This window comes from Talpa occidentalis, unplaced genomic scaffold (assembly GCF_014898055.3).
Source record: "Talpa occidentalis isolate TD23 unplaced genomic scaffold, MPIMG_talOcc4v2.1 talOcc4.17, whole genome shotgun sequence".
NCBI classification, from domain to species: Eukaryota; Metazoa; Chordata; class Mammalia; order Eulipotyphla; family Talpidae; genus Talpa; species Talpa occidentalis.
Genome location: NW_023601754.1, coordinates 56,408,153 through 56,425,932, shown reverse-complemented (window position 1 = coordinate 56,425,932; position 17,780 = coordinate 56,408,153). Strand labels below are relative to the sequence as shown.

The 17,780-nt window shown below is 56.6% G+C and overlaps 2 protein-coding genes across 3 annotated transcripts; one reads left to right on the top strand and one right to left on the bottom strand.

Moving 5' to 3' along the window:
- Window positions 1-371: 371 nt before the first annotated feature.
- Window positions 372-15,848, top strand: FERMT3 (FERM domain containing kindlin 3). Its single transcript, XM_037517667.2, has 15 exons — window positions 372-471; window positions 1,037-1,208; window positions 3,873-4,106; window positions 4,305-4,424; window positions 4,657-4,825; window positions 5,022-5,124; window positions 12,455-12,562; window positions 12,691-12,825; window positions 12,905-12,954; window positions 13,028-13,152; window positions 13,341-13,447; window positions 13,538-13,768; window positions 14,076-14,200; window positions 14,673-14,814; window positions 14,914-15,848. The coding sequence occupies exons 2-15, from the start codon at window positions 1,049-1,051 to the stop codon at window positions 15,091-15,093; spliced, it is 1,989 nt and encodes a 662-aa protein (XP_037373564.1). The 5' UTR covers window positions 372-471; window positions 1,037-1,048; the 3' UTR covers window positions 15,094-15,848.
- Window positions 14,069-17,704, bottom strand: TRPT1 (tRNA phosphotransferase 1). Of its 2 annotated transcripts, XM_037517672.2 has the most exons (7): window positions 17,625-17,704; window positions 17,311-17,392; window positions 16,649-16,818; window positions 16,388-16,562; window positions 16,154-16,210; window positions 15,968-16,078; window positions 14,069-15,547 (listed from the first exon to the last, which is right to left on the bottom strand). In XM_037517672.2, the coding sequence occupies exons 1-7, from the start codon at window positions 17,694-17,696 to the stop codon at window positions 15,456-15,458; spliced, it is 759 nt and encodes a 252-aa protein (XP_037373569.1). In that variant the 5' UTR covers window positions 17,697-17,704; the 3' UTR covers window positions 14,069-15,455. The 2 variants fall into 2 exon arrangements, with proteins under 2 accessions (XP_037373569.1, XP_037373568.1); XM_037517671.2 differs by lacking the exon at window positions 17,625-17,704 and having other exon boundaries at window positions 17,311-17,542.
- Window positions 17,705-17,780: the final 76 nt, after the last annotated feature.

Here is a 17,780-nt window from a genome sequence, read left to right as displayed (position 1 = left end):
ACCTGCCGGCTTCCTGGGCCTCCTGGACCCGAACCTCCTGCTCATAGCTCTGCCTGAGATTCTTCACGGCCCAAAGGCCCGTCCATAGCACACATGGGGATGGGATATGGCTTCCCGCAGAGGTCCCAGTCCTGAGCCAATTTCTCTAGCTGAGCCCAGCTTCCCTCCAAATAAAGGGATGCTTCGGGTGGCATAGGGTCCCCAAGCCATGGCCTCCTCCCTGGCTTCCTGCGTGCACTGAGAGGAAGGCCCCACTGGAACCCACAAGCACTCTGGCAGTTTGCGCCCTGCCCACAGCCAACCCACCCTGGGGTGGGGCTAAGCCCGCGTGATAAAGCGCAAGGGCTGCCCTCTGAGGGAAGCACCAAAGAGAGCGGGGAGGAGAGGCTCGTGCCTGGCCGTGCAGGTGTCTAAGGAGCAGCCAGGAGGGGCTGACACCCCAGCTCCCCACCTGCAACCCCAGCAAGCAAGGTAGGCTGGGCCGGAGGCTGACAGCCCACGGGTGCCCTTCGCCTCCCACAGCCCCGCTGCCCAGCGTCTCTCCCTGCCGCAGCGCGGACACCCCACTGCCGGGAGTGGCTTCAGCTGGTGCGGATGTGCCTTGGGCTGGGATTGGGGCTACTTTCTGGGCCAGGTTCACATCCATTTCCAGGGTGGGCGGCTGCCAGTGTGGACTTGGGGGTGAGCTCTGGGCCAGGAAAGCAGACTGAGTTTGTGCCAGCCCTGGCAAGGAGTAGGGTGATCTATAGGGAGCCCCTCTGACTCTACTGGGTCTTAGGCTCCCCCAGTGTGAGATGGGAATGGGCTGGACAACAAGGGCTCTGAGGGGCTTTCAGCTCAACCATTTGCAATGGTGAGAGCATTTGAGGTTTGCCTGAAACAACTTGGCATCCTGTGTCTTGCTGCTGCGCAAGCCGGCCTGCGGGCTTGGGCCTGGCCACCAGGCTCTCCTAGGCTCTGTGGGGCACTTCGCCTTAACCCCGGCAGCCTACCAGATCAGTCCCTGACCGCCTGCATCTCTCCACCCTCCCTGCAGGCCGCTGCAGCCATGGCGGGCATGAAGACCGCCTCCGGGGACTACATCGACTCGTCCTGGGAGCTGAGGGTATTTGTGGGAGAGGAGGACCCTGAGGCCCAGTCGGTCACGCTCCGGGTCACCGGGGAGTCACACATCGGTGGGGTGCTCTTGAAGATCGTGGAGGAGATCAGTGAGTGCCCACAGGCCCAACTGCTGACCTCAGCTTCACGGGGTGGTTACAGCACACCACGGCCCTGGGCACTTCCGGGCCATCCCTGCTGTGCTGCTCGAGATAATGGTGTGGGTGACTCAGGCACCAGCTTAATCATTTGGTTCCAAAAAAGACTTCCCCTCCCTCGCCACCTTCCCTTCCTTCCTCACTCCAGCTGGTCCTACTAGGTCCCCGGGAGCTCATGCACCCTCTTGGGGGGCAGGAGAGGCTTGCGTGGGCCACACAGAGGTCGCACTCTGGGGATCTGAGGGGAGACCAGAGGGGGCTCCTGAGGGGCTGCACCCTCGTTCCCTCCCCCAGGCGGAAGCCCTGGGCAGGCTGGTGACAGGCCCACAGGCTTGCTCAGGATGGGAGGGCCCTGCCCCCACAGGAAGTTACAGCAAGAACAGACTGTGGTATCAGCCGTGGAGAAGCAGGGCCAGAAAGCACGGGGGCTCTCGTGGCCCTGCCCTGGGGAGTGGGGGCGGCCGCTTCCTGGGAGAGCAGCAGGCATACCCTGATACCCGGGGCCGGAAGGCAGGCCCGAGATAGTCCCTGTCAGGGGCTTGGGTCATGGGCCTCCTGGGTGGAGGGGTGGGTGGGCTTTCTGAGACCAATCAACCCCCCGCGTGTAGCCCAGGAGAGAGGCCAGTTGGCTGCAGACAGCACAGGCCCAGGACAGCCCAGCCACAAAGCCGAAGTGAGGGGAGCTTCCAGGAGGCTGGGCCCAAGGAGAACATGAAAGCAGAAGTGGGTTCCTGAGGAGATTGGGCGTCAGGCTGAGGCTCACCAGGCAGGCCTGGGCCCAGCCAGGGCAGGGGTGAAGATGCAGTACCCCCAGGGGAGACCCGGTTCACCCCAGAGCAACACAGGAGGCCTAAGCAAGGAGTCAAGCAGACCCTGCACCCAGCCCAGGTCAAGATGCCCCAGGAGATGCCACACAGTAGGAGTCCTGAGAGGATTAACATGCGCCCTGAGGGGGGCAGGGAGAAGCTAGGCCAGATGTAGCGGTGGAGGGGGAGGTTCTGAACTGGGGCCTCCAATTGCCTGAAAACACCTAGAGCTGGATTAGAAAGGAGGCTGGGCTGTGATCACAGGCCTTGGGATGCCCTGGGCTGCACTGCAGCTTGTAGATGGCTTTCAGGAGACAGTCTGGCCTGGCTTTGCATTTCTGCAGCTCCCTGAGGCTGGGGTCCAGGGCTCCCTACCAGAGGCAGGGGTGCCTGAGGGGACAGTGTCACTTGTGCCAGTGACGATGGCAGAGGCTGGTCTTGGAGGTGGGTTGACATAGATTTAAGTGGTGGCTAAAGGTGAAAGGGATGCCAGTTGCTCGAAGCTGGCAGGGGACCCGGGAGCCAGGACGCCCAGCACCAGATGAGGGGGAGAAACCGGCGGGAAGGGAGGGACACGCTGCCCACCTTATGGCACCTTGGGGGGCCAGGACAAGGAGTCCCAGCATTTGCAGCTCACGCCTGCTGAACAAGGGTTTCTGGAAGGAATGAAGCTGGTGCTCATGTCCCCTTGGCTGGTGGCTCGTGGGTTTCTGGCCTGGCACTTGGGGCAGGGTGGGTGTGTTTGGGGCTCACTGCAGGAAGCTGAAGCTGTAGACTAGGCGAGACCCCAGGAAGGAGATGAGGGTCCCCGAGCGAACCCGGAAAGGATGGGGCAGGCTAGGAGAGGGGCCAAGGCAGACAAAAAGCAGGCCAGGCGCTGGACTCTCGGCCTCAGAAAAGAGATGACAAGGAGAATGTCACCACCTCCTGCGCGGAGGCTCCCCGGCACCCCCACCTTTGGAAGTCGACCTGCAGCCGGCAGGGTTGACCAGCTGAGGAAGAGCAAGTGTGCCCGCGGCCTGTGCTGAGAAGACCAAGTCCCAGCAGGCTCCAGCCAGGGGAGCTGAAGAGGCCACGTCCAGACTCGCAGCATCAGGACTGCAACACTTTCTTGCCATGAATGTTCTGGTTGTAAACTAAAGAGCCAAGAGCCAAGAGGAGAAGCCTAGAACACAGTTGGGGTGCAGGGGGTGGGAGACCCCCAGGAGATCAGGCGTCCCCCTGGCCTCTCCACCTGAGCATCAGGGTGATGGAGGGAGGGTGGAGGAAGCAGGGTTGGCGACACAGCCCACAGGAGAGGCTCACTCAGCGCCCATCAGTAGCCTCGGAGGGAGGAAGACGGAGGAGCCAGGGTGCCCCCCGTCTGGCCGCACAACACGTCCCAGCCGGCCGCTGCTCACCACACAGTGGGCAGCGCTGGGGACCTGGGGCAGGTGGCCACTGTTCACCCCCTAAGAACAAGGGGACTGAGGCTCCGAAAGGTTAAGGCCCAGGTCACGCAGCTAGTGACCTCCTTAGCACCCAGGCCTGCCAGAGAGAGGCCAGTTAGTGGGGAGCAGGGGGACACACTATGGAGTGTGTGAGGTGGGAGCGCAAAGATTAGGGGCTCCCCTGAGGGGCCATGTGGTGGCTGAGCCCAGGGTGAGCTGGGCCAAGACCCTGGACCTAGACCCTGGGTTGGGTGAGGGGAGGCGGCAGCCCCCACAGGCCTGGGGATCCGGGGTGTGCTTGGCGGTGGGGGCAGAGGGAAGGGAGGAGGGCTCGGCACTCTAAGGCTGACGGCACCACGTCCCCTCCCTGCGGCCCCCAGATCGTAAGCAGGACTGGTCAGACCACGCCATTTGGTGGGAACAGAAGAGACAATGGCTACTGCAGACGCACTGGACCCTGGACAAGTACGGCATCCTGGCCGACGCCCGCCTCTTCTTTGGGCCCCAGCACCGGCCTGTGGTCCTGCGGCTGCCCAATCACCGAGCTCTGCGCCTCCGCGCCAGCTTCTCCCAGCCCCTCTTCCGGGCTGTGGCTGCCATTTGCCGCCTCCTCAGTGAGTCCCGGCCGCGCCCCCCAAGGGTCCCTCCGGGGTCCCCTCCCGTTACAGCCCAACTATGGTCACCTTGTCCTCTGTCCTGCTCCCCACCCGCCTGTAGCACCAGCCCCCAGGTGCCCGTCGGTGGAGCAGGAGGTCTCAGCAGCACCCCCCACCCCCGCCCCACCAGCCATGCTGAGGCCTGGCTCCCTGCAGGTATCCGGCACCCCGAGGAGCTGTCTTTGCTCCGGGCTCCTGAGAAGAAGGAGAAAAAGAAGAAGGAGAAGGAGCCGCAGGAGGAGGTGTACGACTTGACCAAGGTCGTCCTGGCTGGGGGTGAGCAGAGGCTGATGGGCTCTGGGTGAGCCTCTCCTGTGGGCGGTGTCCCCAACCCTGCTTCCTCCACCCTCCCTCCATCACCCCGCTGCTCAGGCAGAGAGGCCAGGGGGATGTCTGATCTCCTGGGGGTCTCCCACCCCCTGCACCCCAACTGTTTTGAGCACAGGGGCCAGGCCCATGAGGCCTGGGGCTGGGGGCCAGGCAGGCCTGACCCCGGTCTGCCCTCTAGGTGTGGCCCCTGTGCTGTACCGGGGGATGCCGGCCCACTTCTCAGACAGCGCCCAAACCGAGGCCTGTTACCACATGCTGAGCCGCCCACAGCCCCCGCCCGACCCCCTCCTGCTCCAGCGCCTGCCCCGGCCCAGCTGCCTGTCGGACAAGACCCAGCTCCACAGCAGGTGAGCTGCCTGCCAGGCCCACGTCCCCTTGAGCCCGGGCTCCCCCGGTTCGGGGCCTACACTCCTGTGTTCTGCTTACCCCAAATCCACACCTCCCGTCCCCAGGCCTTTCCTATGTGTGTGGCCCCCGTGCCCCCTGCCGGCCCCCACCCAGCCACCGCGCCTGGCTCAGCCCTGTCCCCGCCTGTGCTGACAGGTGGCTGGACTCCTCCCGCTGCCTCATGCAGCAGGACGTCAAGGCGGGGGACACGCTCTGGCTGCGCTTCAAGTACTACAGCTTCTTCGACCTGGACCCCAAGGTGGGCCACCGGCGAGAAGGGGGTCTGAGCCACGGGGGACCTAGGGTGCACAGGTCTGGGGATGTCAGGGCCCGGTAGGGGTCTGTCCATCTGTTCGTTTGTCCATCCACACCTGTTTGCCAGCCCTGCCCACGTGGTGCCCGGCTCTCCCCGCAGCCCCAGGCAGCCTCTGATCTGCCTGGCTCTGCCTGTTCTGGGCCTCAGAGGAAGAGCCACTCCTAGCGGCTTCCTTGCTGCATGCGTCTGTGCCTCGTTCCTTGCCGGGGAATGTCCCACCGTGAGGATGCGCCACATTTGATTGCTCCATCGTCAGCCACCCGGCGCGTGGTCAGCCCCCTCGTAGGCTGCTATGAGTGGTGCTGCTATAGCCACAGCTTTTGAGTGGACAGAGACTTTTCCTTTGTCTTGGGCGGATCCCAGAATAGTCTAGTTGCATTGCTGGCACTGTTATTTTTACTTGAACCAATTATTTTCTATGAAACTTTTTGTTTTGAGATGGCTACAGACTCACAGACAGTTTGTGACAAATACTCTATAGAGGTCGTAGACTCCGTGCCTCTGCTGGGATTTCCCCAACAGTAACTTCTCAGCCAGGATTTTCTCTCTGTACTGAATTCACCCTCTTAACTCCCCGATTTGTAGACTCGGGTTGTGGCTAGGATCTTTTTCTGTCTGCCTGAAGAACTTCCTTTCACATTTTTGATGAGTTGATCTACTGGGGATGAATTTCTTCAACTTTGGTGTGACTGCAGAGCTCATCATTTTACCGTTGATTTTGAAAGGAATTTTTACTGGGTGTAGAGTTCTTGGCTGGCGGTTTTTTCTTGCAGTCCCTTAAAGATGTTGCTTCATGGCCTTGGCCTCTACTGCCCTGCTGTGGCAGCCGTATCTGTTCTCTGCCTTGCCCAGCTGGACATCTTGTGCCTCGTTTTCTGACTGCTTTCTTGTTATTGCTGGTTCTGAACAATTTGATCATCATGGACCTTGGTTTGCTTCAGGTTTCTCATGCCTGGTGTTCACTGAGCTTCTGGAATCTAAGTTTACAGTTTGCAAATTTGGACAATTTTGGCCTTTTTTTAAAATATTCACAAAGTATGTTTTCTTTAAAAATTTATTTATGCATACAAAAACGGGTATAAGCCAGATGTACAAGGGTGAGAGGATTCACCAGAGACAGAGTGGGGAGCAGAACAGACAGACTGACTGAAATACACTGCTGAGGGGAGCAACGAGTGAGACAGGAGAGGTCTGCTGCACCGTGTGGGTCAGCTCCCTGACTGGGGATCGAACTCATGTTACACTGGCTGCAGATCGCTTCATAGTCTGAGAGTTATCCCCTTGCATCACCAGGGAGGCCCCTTTTACAGATTTTTTTGTGCTCCCCCACTTTCATAGGGTTCTGATGACGTAACTATTAGAAACTTAAAATCAACCCATAGTTCACTGAGGTCCTGGATTGATTTGTTTTTGGTTTTGTTTTCAGTCTTATTTTTCATGACCTTCATTCTGGGTAGCTCTATTGTTATAGCTTCAAGTTTCTAATCTTTTCTTCTGCCATGTCTCATCAGCTGTTAATCCCGCATCTTAAAGTTCAATTTTGACCTTTTAAATATTTTCCATATTTCTCCTTAACATACTCATGCTTTCCTCTACCTTTTCAGTTTTTGTCAACTACCTTGAGTGTTTCTTCTACTGTGTCATTTCTGGATCTAATTCTACTGATTCTTTATCACCTCCTCATATATTGTATTTTTCTTTTTTAAAAAAATGTTTATTTATTTATGCATCCAAGAGCTCGGGTACAGGCCAGAGATGCACGGGCTGAGAGGATTCACCAGAGACAGAGTGGGGAACAGAAGAGGCAGACTGACTGAAAAACACTGCTGAGGGGAGCAGTGGGTGAGACAGGAGAGGTCTGCCTCGCCATGTAGGTTGCTCCCTGGCCAGCCGGGGATCGAATTCGTGCTGCAGAGGCTGCGGATTGCTTCATAGTACGGTGCTTAATCCCTTGTGCCACCAGGCAGGCCCCATATATTGTATTTTTCTATTTGTTTTCACGACTGGTCATTTTTTTGTTGATGCCAGACCTACAAATTTTATTATTTGTTATTGCTTTGCAGTCATTTAAATATTTTTAAACTGGGCCTCCCCTGATGGCGCAGCAGTTGAGTGCTGGGCTGGGAAGCTGCCCGCAGCCTCTGCAGTGCCGGTTCGATCCCTGGCCGCAGGCGAGGGTCCCACATGGCGTGACAGACCTCTCCTGCCGTGCCCGCTGCTCTCCTCAGCAGTGTATTTCGTTGGTCTGCCTGTTCTGTTCCCCGCTCTGGCTCTGGTGAATTCTCTCACCCTCCCGCACTTCTGACTGTACCCACTGCTTGTATAAATAAACAAATAAATCTTTAAAAATATATTTATATTTTTAAACCATATTTGGGGTGAAGTTAAGATCCTTGGATACAGTTTGACCTTGCATGGCATGCTCTGAACCTTAATGAACCAATGAGGACAAGCCTGTCCTCTAATCTAGGGCTAGTTTACCCCATTCCTGTGGCAATGGCCTTCTGATTACTGTGGCAGAGGCACCACATGGAGATTTCTCTAATCTGGCTGTGGGGATGGTGAGCTGTTCCCAGTCATAGGTGAACTCTGGTAAGTTTACACCTACTCATGAGGAGCCCTCTGCTGGTCTCCAGTCTCTCTCTCTTCATGTAGCTCCCTCCACTCCAGGTCTCTGTCCTGTGAATTCTCACTGACTTGGACTCTCCCAGTTCTCAACTCTCCCAATTCTCCTCAACTTTGGGAATATGCTGGACTCTTTTTGGGGGTCCTCTTTTAGTCAGCAGCCAGGAAATGCTCCACGCAGTAAGTTGGGGCAATTTTAAGGGTCCCCTTTTTTCCCTTCTCTCAGGGATGGCTATCCTATATAGTCTGTTGCCTAATATCTACAAAATATCTGATCTTTGGCATCCTCTTTATTTTTTAAATGATATTTCTAGTGCAATAAAGATGGCTTAAAGAGTAGATAGTCCAAGGAGATTTGTAATCATAAACACAGCAAAGCAGTACCCTGCCCACCTCTTCTCCCAGACTGGACCTGGGAGCCTAGATCCCTAGAGATTGGGGTCTGGCGCCTTTTATTCTGGTGTTTACTTCTCTGTGATATGCTTATATGTTGCTATTCCTTGATTCTTCCATTTCACACATTATCTATGGTCTTTGTTTGAATGATGAAGATTTAACTGCCTTACCCTCCCTCCCCCACCACACATTTCTTGGTGTCTTTCCAACCAAGTTATGGTTTTTGGTTAAAACAACATGATCATGGCTGTAAATAGTAACACACATAAATAGTGTGCTTAGCTAGCCCACAGAGTAAAGATACTTCCTTTCTCGGTCAGATTTTTCCTTGAGTCCACAATTGTCACATTTTTATTTACTTATTTTTCTACTAATTATCTGTCTTTGCACACATTAAAAGAGAGACCCCAAAGACTATCTAGACACTGTCTGTGGTTGTCCGGGGGGGCATCTTTCCCAGTGATCACGTCCCTCCAAAACTGCAAACAAACCACAACACTCTCAAAAGGGAAAATCATGCAGGGCATCCGTCAGTGTTATTTCCATTGTAAGACCATGGAACAGCAGCACTGCAGACGCACCGCATGACTGCCGTCCTTGGCTTTCTCGGCACCGCTTCCTGGCAATTTCAGTTTTGCCTCCTTTGTTCTTTTTTCTAAATGATTCCCTCATTTCAATGTGGCATATAATCCAGTAGCTTCCCCTATGAGGACATGTGAGATAGAAACAGTTGAAATCCTGATTGTCTGAAAGGACATTGTTCTACCCTTGCTGTGTGACAGCTTGGCTAGGTATAGAATTCCACTCTGGAGATAGTTTCCTGCCAAATTTCTAAGCCACCTTTCCATTGTCTTTCAGTTTCTGGTGTTGCTATTGAGGAGTCTGATGCTATTTGTATTTTCTTTTCTTTTTTTTTTTTATTAAGGCATGTTTTTATTTATTTATTTATTTGTTTGTTTGTTTTATACAAGCACTGGGTACAGTCAGAAGCGCGGGAGGGTGAGAGAATTCACCAGAGCCAGAGCAGGGAGCAGAGCAGGCAGAGGGACCGAAGGACACTGCTGAGGGGAGCAGCGGGCGGCAGGAGAGGTCTGCGCGCCATGTGGGACCCTCCTCCTGTGGCCGGGAGCAGCCGGGGATCGAACCGGCGCCACGGAGGCCGCGGGCAGCTTCACAACCCAGCGCTCAACTGCTGCGCCACTGGGGAGGCCCGCTATTTGTATTTTCAATGCTTCCCCAGGTGACCCTTCTATTTTTCTTTGAGGAGGGGGCACCCCAAACATTCAGAATATTCTCCTTATCTCTTAGTATTCTAATATCTATCAGTATGCCCTAGTATGGTTCTTTCTTCACTGATTGTATATTGCACTTTCAAATCAGAAACCTGGGTCTTTTAGTTCTGGGAAACTAATTAATTCTTCAGAGGAAAAAAGATATGTGTCTTGTTTCTAATTTTGCCCTTTTTTTCTGTAGAGTTCCTTATCTTTCAAATGATCTATAGAATTTTAAATTTCTGCCATGTATCTTTTTTTTTTTTTTTAAAGATTTATTTATTTATTTATATAACCACTGGGTACAATCAGAAGAGCGGGAGGGTGAGAGAATTCACCAGAGCCAGAGCAGGGAGCAGAACAGGCAGAAGGACCGAAGTACACTGCTGAGGGGAGCAGTGGGTGCAGCTGGAGAGGTCTGCGTGCCATGTGGGACCCTTGCCTACTGCCGGGGATCGAACTGGTGCTGCAGAGGCTGCCGGCAGCTTCGCAGCCCAGCACTCAACCGCTGTGCCACCAGGGGAGGCCTTCTGCCATGTATCTTTAAGTTATAAGAGATATTTAGTATAACACACATTTAGAAAAATGCACAAATGTAACCAAGACATAGAGCAACAGAATTTTACCAGCCCCAGAAGTCCCCCTTCCAGATACCCCAGGTACCCCAGGTGGCAACCGTTAATGTTACCTCTAATGCCACAGATTCATTTTGCCTGTGTCTGAAGTTTATATAAATGAGATCCCAGTCTTTACTCTTTCGTGTCTGTCTTCTTCCACTCAGCGTGATGTTTGTATGATATGTCCACCTTGCATATAGATGTATTTTATTCTTTGTTATTGGTGTGTGCCATTCAATTGTGTCAATATATCACAAAAATAATTTTCTGTTGTACTGTTGATGGGCAACATGCAATTCCCAGATTGGGTACACACTTCTGCACTCAGAGGTGGAATTGCTGGGTGGCAGGGTCAGCATTGGTTGAACTGTAGTAGATTACTATTAAAGAGCTTCCCGACATGCTTAACCAATTTACACCCTCATCAGCAGTGTGAGAGAGTTTCAGTTGTTCCTAAATTTCACCTGCACTTGGCATTTCCTATCTTTTGCATTGTAGCCATTTTGGTAGATATATAATTGTCTCTCATACTTTTTTTGTTTATTTGGTTTTTTAAACTGCTTTATTGAGGTCTAACTTCCATGCCATAAAAATCACCAATTGTAATTTATTTTCAGTAAATTTATACAGTTGTGCAACCATTACCACAATCCAGTTTTAGAACATTTCCATCACCCCAGAAAGTTCTCTATAGCCCATTTGCAGTCATTCTTCCTCCCACATCCAACCCCAGACAACCCGAGATATACTTTTTGATGTGACTCTAATTTGCATTTCCCTTATGGTTAATAAAGTGGAACCCTTATCATATGGCTATTGATATGTAAAGTTTCTGTTCACGTTTTTTGCTGATTTTTATATTGAGTTGTTCATCTTTTGCATTTTTTTTTTTTAAGTAGAGGCATGTTTTATTTATTTATTTGTTTGTTTATACATGCACTGGGTACAGTCAGAAGTGCGGGAGGGTGAGAGAATTCACCAGAGCCAGAGCGGGGAGCAGAGCAGGCAGAAGGACCGAAGTACACTGCTGAGGGGAGCAGCGGGCGGCAGGAGAGGTCTGCGCGCCATGCGGGACCCTCCTCCGGTGGCCGGGGAACAGCCGGGGATCGAACCGGCGCCACAGAGGCCGCGGGCAGCTTCGCAACCCAGCGCTCAACCGCTGCGCCACCGGGGAGGCCCCATCTTTTGCATATTGATTTATAGGAGTTCTTTATATATTCTGTGTCTGAGTCCTTTGTCAGATGAATATATTGTGAATATGTTTTCTTACTCTGTCCTTTGCCTTTTCATTCTCCTGATGATTTATTTTTGATTAACAGAAGCTCCTAAATTAATATAATCCCATTGATAGATATATATATTTAAAGATTTATTTATTTATGTATGCAAGAGCTGGGTGACAGGCCAGAGGTGTGGGGAGTGAGAGGATTCACCAGAGACAGAGTGGGGAGCAGAACAGGCAGACGGACCAAAGGCACTGCTGAGGGGAGCAGGGCGAGACAGGAGAGGTCTGCTCACCATGTGGTGACTCTCCCTGCCTGGCTGGGATCGAACCAGCACCGCGGAGGCTGTGGACAGCTTCACAGCGTGGCGCTCAACCCGCTGGGCCACCGGGAGGCCCAGGTCTTTGTTCTTGCTGTTTGCTTTCTGCCTCTTTTCAAAATGTTTTGGTGCCTTTACCAGAGAACAAGAGAGGGAAAAGGCGCGAGATCCGCCTCGTCATGGTTTTGCTTCCATCTTCCAGAACTTCTCACCTGCTGCAGTCCCCTCTGTCCTTTGTGGGTTTGCTGGGTTTTGTGCCTTTGTTGTCAGTTTTGGTGGGTTTCAGAGGGAGCGTAGGCTTCGTATCTGGGGTGCCTGGGATACTCTTTGTGCACCCCTTCTCTCAGGGATGCTCCTCCTGCCCTCTAGTATCTGTTATCCTCAGGTCTCGGTGCAGCCTGCCACCTCCTCCTGATGTAGGGCAAATCCTTGCTCCCCAGTTCCATTCTCTCTCCTCGCCAGCAAGCTTGTGGCGTCCTTGCCAAGGGGCAGGAGTGAGCTGCCGCACAGAAGTCATTTCCATTAGAGCTTTAAGACCCCTGGAATCACTTATTGATCGGTTTGCAGAGTCCCCCCCCCAACCCCCTCTCTGCCCCAGTGCCCTCTGCAGCGCGCATGACCAACGGCTGTTCAGCCAACAAAGGTTGATGGGGAAAAGGTGCCTCTTGCCTGTGTGGGCTGTATGGCGTGGCCGGCTGTAAGGTGGGGTTGGATCTGCCGCCCTTGTGGGATCACTAAGGAGCACCCACAGTGCCGGGCAGGGCTGCGGGATCCCGGGCGCATGGCACCTGACCCCGCAGGCCTCCTCCTCCCACACTCCAGACAGACCCAGTGCGGCTGACCCAGCTGTACGAGCAGGCTCGGTGGGACCTGCTGCTGGAGGAGATCGACTGCACGGAGGAAGAGATGATGGTGTTCGCTGCCCTGCAGGTGCCTGGGCCCTGGGCGGCTGGGTGTGGGCCAGGCTGGGGGCAGGGAGGGCCTCACTGCCCAGTTCAGGGCACTGTTGGGCGAGGGAGCCACCTGCTCAGCCCTCCCTGGCCCCGTGTCCCACCTAGTACCACGTCAACAAGCTGTCCCAGAGTGGAGAGGTGGGCGAGCCGGCCAGCACCGATCCGGGGCTGGACGACCTGGACGCAGCCCTGAGCAACCTGGAGGTGAAGCTGGAGGGGTCAGCACCCACAGATGTGCTGGTGAGCAGGGACGCAGGTCAGGAGTCAGGGCAGGGCCGAGTGCGGGGCCCAGGCCTCCCCTGACTCCTCTCCTCCCCAGGACAGCCTCACCACCATCCCGGAACTCAGGGACAACCTCCGCATCTTCCGGTGAGTTTGCGCCCAGCGTGGGGGTGGGCGGGATTCAGGAGGTGGCCCTCACAAACCTCCCGACCCCCATCAGGCCCCGGAAGCTGACCCTGAAGGGGTACCGCCAGCACTGGGTGGTGTTCAAGGAGACCACCCTGTCCTACTACAAGAGCCAGGATGAGGCCCTGGGGGACCCCATTCAGCAGCTCAACCTCAAGGGTGAGTGAGGGCGGCCTGGCCAGGACAGGGATGGGGCTAGGCAGGTGAACACTCACCTCTTTCCTCCTGGGGACGAAGGAAGAGGCCCTGGGTCTGAGGCAGCTGTGCAAGGCGGCCCCTGCCCACGGTTCCCTGAGGCAAAGCTGCCACTCCCCGGCCTCCGAGCCCACCCTTTCTTCTTCCTCCAGGCTGTGAGGTAGTCCCCGATGTCAATGTCTCAGGCCAGAAGTTCTGCATCAAACTCCTGGTGCCCTCCCCTGAGGGCATGAGTGAGATCTACCTGCGGTGCCAGGATGTGAGTGGGGCTGGCCTGGGCCAGGACAGAACCTGGGGCCTGAACCGGGGCCTGGCTGGCCCCTCACACCCTCTCCCTGCCCCTCCCCAGGAGCAACAGTATGCCCGCTGGATGGCCGGCTGCCGACTGGCCTCCAAGGGCCGCACCATGGCGGACAGCAGCTACACCAGCGAGGTGCAGGCCATCCTGGCCTTCCTGAGCCTGCAGCGGGCAGGCGGTGGGGGCTCGGGCAACCACTCCCACCCCGACGCCTCCAGTGAGGGCCTCAACCCCTATGGTCTTGTTGCCCCCCGCTTCCAGCGAAAGTTTAAGGCCAAGCAGGTACTGGAGGGAGTGGGGACTGTTGTGTTTAGTTGCCCTTGGCCCCTGGGCCTCCACAGCCTTCTGGAAAGCCACAGGCTCACTTGGTCCCTCTCCCACCCACTACCCTGAGGCTGGGTGAGCTGGGGTGAGGACCCACCCACGGCGCAGCCTCCCGTGTCCGCTGCAGGCCCAGCCGGGCTCACGTTTGCTGAGTGCTGAGAGGGCGCACTCTGGTGGCCTCTCCCCTCCCCCAGCCCCAGCCCTGGATAGGGGTGCGAGGGGGCCTCAGAGACTCGGGCAACCCCTCAAGAGTGTGGTCTTGCAGCTTACCCCTCGGATCCTGGAAGCCCACCAGAACGTGGCCCAACTCTCGCTGTCCGAGGCCCAGCTGCGCTTCATCCAGGCCTGGCAGTCCCTGCCCGACTTCGGCATCTCCTATGTCACAGTCAGGTATGAGCTCGCCCCAGCAGGGCTCTGCCGTCACCTGCTGCTGGGTGGGCGGCACCTGAAATCCTCTTCCTGTTCGAGTATAGCCCTCACTGAGGGCACCCTGTGCTCCCCTTATCCTGCACCCCCACAACAAACACAAGAGACAGAGGTCAGGTAAGGGCAGGGGCACACTCTGTTTGCTGTGACAGCAAGTGCCTCCTTTTGAATCTTTCAAAACCCGCAAAGACATAAGCAAGACAACAATGACACCAAAAAAGTAATTTAAAGCCATGGACTATTTGCCTGTGCTGCTCAGTGTCAGGATAATGATGAGGTCACAACACCCGTTTTCCAGGCGAGGGGCCGGAGACCCAGAGAACCCAGAGGGCGTGTTCATACAGCCTGTGCCCGAGAGCTTGGTCGCGCCATCTGGGTGGGATCCAGACCACGCAGGGTGAAGTCCTCGCTCACACTCTCTCCCCCTGGGGACCAGGTTCAAGGGCAGCAGGAAGGACGAGATCCTGGGCATCGCCAATAACCGACTGATCCGCATAGATGTGGCCGTGGGTGACGTGGTCAAGACATGGCGCTTCAGCAACATGCGCCAGTGGAACGTCAACTGGGACATCCGGCAGGTGGGTGCAGAGTCGTGGCGGGGCTGGGCAGACCCCGCCGGGGCAGGGCAGGGCTTCTCCCTCCACCTACCCACAGCCCTCCCACTGCCCTCCCTGCAGGTGGCCATCGAGTTCGACGAGCACATCAACGTGGCCTTCAGCTGTGTGTCTGCCAGCTGCCGCATCGTGCACGAGTACATCGGGGGCTACATCTTCCTGTCCACACGAGAGAAGGCCCGTGGGGAGGAACTGGATGAGGACCTCTTCCTGCAGCTCACGGGTGGCCATGAGGCCTTCTGAGGCCCCTCTCACTGCCCTCGTTCGGCTCACCAGCTGCCACGGCCCACTCCCAAGCTCACACCCACCTGGAAGACCCACACCCTCTCCAAACACGCACCAAGCTGGGCATGTTCGTCCGCTGTCACTGGCTTTGTGCCAACCAGGAACCTGGCTGGGCCAGACTGCCATCCTGCAGGCTAGGGCGTGAGTCCTGAACTCATACAGAGCCCCACCTCCCTCGCCCCAGTGGCCAGCACCAACAGCCTGACCTAACTGCGGTCCCAAGCACAAGATCAGCTGTAGATAGAGAATGACAAGAAATCAAACTGGATTTCTTTTTTTTCAACTTTTTACATTTCTTTTTCTTTTTTTAAAAATATATTTTATTGCTGGACTACCCTTCTTCCTCTGGAACTGTGCTGGGGGCCGCTCTGACGTTCTGTCTCTTCATCACCAGCCAAGCAGAGGGGCTTTCCTGCGATAGACACAAGAGTGGGTTAGAGAAAGAGAGACCTGGGCCTCCCTGGTGGCGCAAGGGGTTAAGACGCAACCTATGAAACTACCTGCAGCCTCTGCAGAACGAGTTCTATCCCCAGACAGCCAGGGAGCTACCCACATGGCACAGCAGACCTCTCCCGTCTCACCCGCTGCTCCCCTCAGCAGTGTACTTCGGTTTATCTGCCTGTTCTGTTCCCCACTCTGTCTCTGGTGGATCCTCTCACCCCCCACACCTCTGGCCTACACCCCAGCTCTTGTATGTATAAATAAATCTTTAAAAAAAGAGAGAGAGAGAGAAAGAGAGACATAAGCCAGCCTGGGACTGGGGACTTGGAAAGGGGACGATGGAGGACACAGGGCTCAGGCACAGAGAACAGGGTGGGGCGGGGGTTCTCACGGGTAGGGCGCAGCTGCAGGGCTTCCTTGAAGTACTTGGGAAGCAGGAAGCCATCAGCATTTCCAGGAGTCAGGATCACCCCATTGGCAGAGCGGAAGAAGGAGATTCCATCTGCAGGCAGAGTCGGGGACGTGACTCAAGCCCTCCCCGAAAGCCTAGGGCCATCCCTGCTGTGTCCAGACCTACCTGCCAGGGCCAGGGGCCCGTTGATGAACACGGCCACCTCGCAGTTTGGCCGCATGCCTGTGGAGATAGCTGGACCTAGGGCCTGTGGTACCCAGTGTTGCAGCCATCAAACCTGGGCAGACTGGGGGCCTGGGCTGGGGGGGAGGTGCATAAAGGGCATGGGGTGGCAATGACCCTCAGAGGTGGTCCTGGGAGGACAGAGTGGGTGGGAGTAGCTAGGTGGGGGGCACTGACCACTGATGACACTGGGATCCCCTGGCAGTCCCGGGGCCAGGTGGATGTGCATCCGTCCCTGGCAGGACAGGCCCTTGCGCAGGATGGATGGCCAGTGCTGCCGAAATGTGCCGTGGACGAGCTTCTGGGGCAAGGCCTGTGGGGTCTCCAGGGGCGTCAGCTCCAACTCAGGGACCTGGGGTGAGTTGGGGGAAATGGCAGCAGTGAGGTCTCCTCGAGAGCAGGGGTCCCCTGGGTCTCCCACTTGTCCCTTAGCCCCACCTGCAGAGAGTGGCCCTGATTGGCGCGGATGAGGGGGCCGGTGCCGGGGTCCCCCTGCCGCAGGGTGAATCGCTGCTTCCCATTGGTGTCCGCCACGCGCTGCACATCTTCAGCTGAGAATTGGTGGAACTGGGGCAGCTGCAGGAGGGCGCCCAGGGGCACGAAGCCGTCTGCGGGGAGGTGGGGTGCCCGGGAGCTAAACTCTGGGCCAGAGTTAACAGGAGAGCCACCGGCAACCAGAGCAGAGCCTGGGCATGTGGGCCACCTTCGAGTCTCCCCTCCTCAGCCTCACTTTCCTCAACTCACAGGGGCAAGGGCTCTGCATCATGGAAGGTCATGATGATAAAGTCACGGCCCAGAGTGGACACTCAGTATCAGTTGCCCCAGCACCCTGCCTCCCTCGGCCCAGCCCTGCCCGCAAGTGCTCACTGGGTCACCTGGCTGGGGGGGTATAACAGAGGGTCCTGTCCCCGCGGGCCCCACATAGTACTGGGCTCAGGGCAACCATCTGTGGTCTTGGGCTTCCCTGTACGTGGGCAGGATGTGCCCTCCATGCTGTCCCCCTGGGGCAGAGGTGGGCGCTACGGGGAGGGTCACAGACAGGCTCACACTGCCCTCTGGGCGGGGCCACTCCTCCCCCAGCCTACAAGGCACTCACTTACCGGCCCCCATGGGGAGCCCCAGCTTCAGGGCCCCGTGCCGCAGGGCATAGGACAGAGCCTTGGACAGATGCACATCTTGGTCCTGCAAGAGCCCAGAGGCGGCCCCTGGTGGCGGTGGTGATGCTGCCCGGCTGCCCTCCCTGAGCGCTGAGTGACCCCGAAGAGGGAGAGGCGGGGAGAGGTCCCTGTGCCCTCTGGGGATGGCGGGACCCATCAGCCCCACGCTCACCCGGCAGCCTCTGTGGAAAGCCAGGGCGCAGAGGCGCCTCCGCCCCCCTCCCCGCAGCGGGGCCAGGTGGGGGGCCGGGGCGCACCTGTTCGCGGGGCCTGTGCGCGCTTCTTCGCCCGGCCCCCGCCGCTCCCGGCCTCGCGTCCCCGGAGCTCATGGCCACGTCCCGCCGGGGCCGCGGCTGAAGGACCCGCCCACGTCCTCGCCCGCCCGCCCGCCCGCCACGGAACCTGGGGGCCGT

What these genes read in the sequence shown, in the direction of transcription:
- TRPT1 (XM_037517671.2), bottom strand. Translation starts at nt 17,524, where the DNA reads ATGGGTCCCGCCATCCCCAGAGGGCACAGGGACCTCTCCCCGCCTCTC. An exon ending in GGATCCCAGTGTCATCAGTG is followed by an intron (nt 16,211 to 16,387) that starts GTCAGTGCCCCC and finishes CTATCTCCACAG; the next exon opens with GCATGCGGCCAAACTGCGAG. An exon ending in CCTGCAGCTGCGCCCTACCC is followed by an intron (nt 15,548 to 15,967) that starts GTGAGAACCCCC and finishes TGTCTATCGCAG; the next exon opens with GAAAGCCCCTCTGCTTGGCT.
- FERMT3 (XM_037517667.2), top strand. Translation starts at nt 1,049, where the DNA reads ATGGCGGGCATGAAGACCGCCTCCGGGGACTACATCGACTCGTCCTGG. An exon ending in TCTTCGACCTGGACCCCAAG is followed by an intron (nt 5,125 to 12,454) that starts GTGGGCCACCGG and finishes CCCACACTCCAG; the next exon opens with ACAGACCCAGTGCGGCTGAC. An exon ending in GACAACCTCCGCATCTTCCG is followed by an intron (nt 12,955 to 13,027) that starts GTGAGTTTGCGC and finishes GACCCCCATCAG; the next exon opens with GCCCCGGAAGCTGACCCTGA.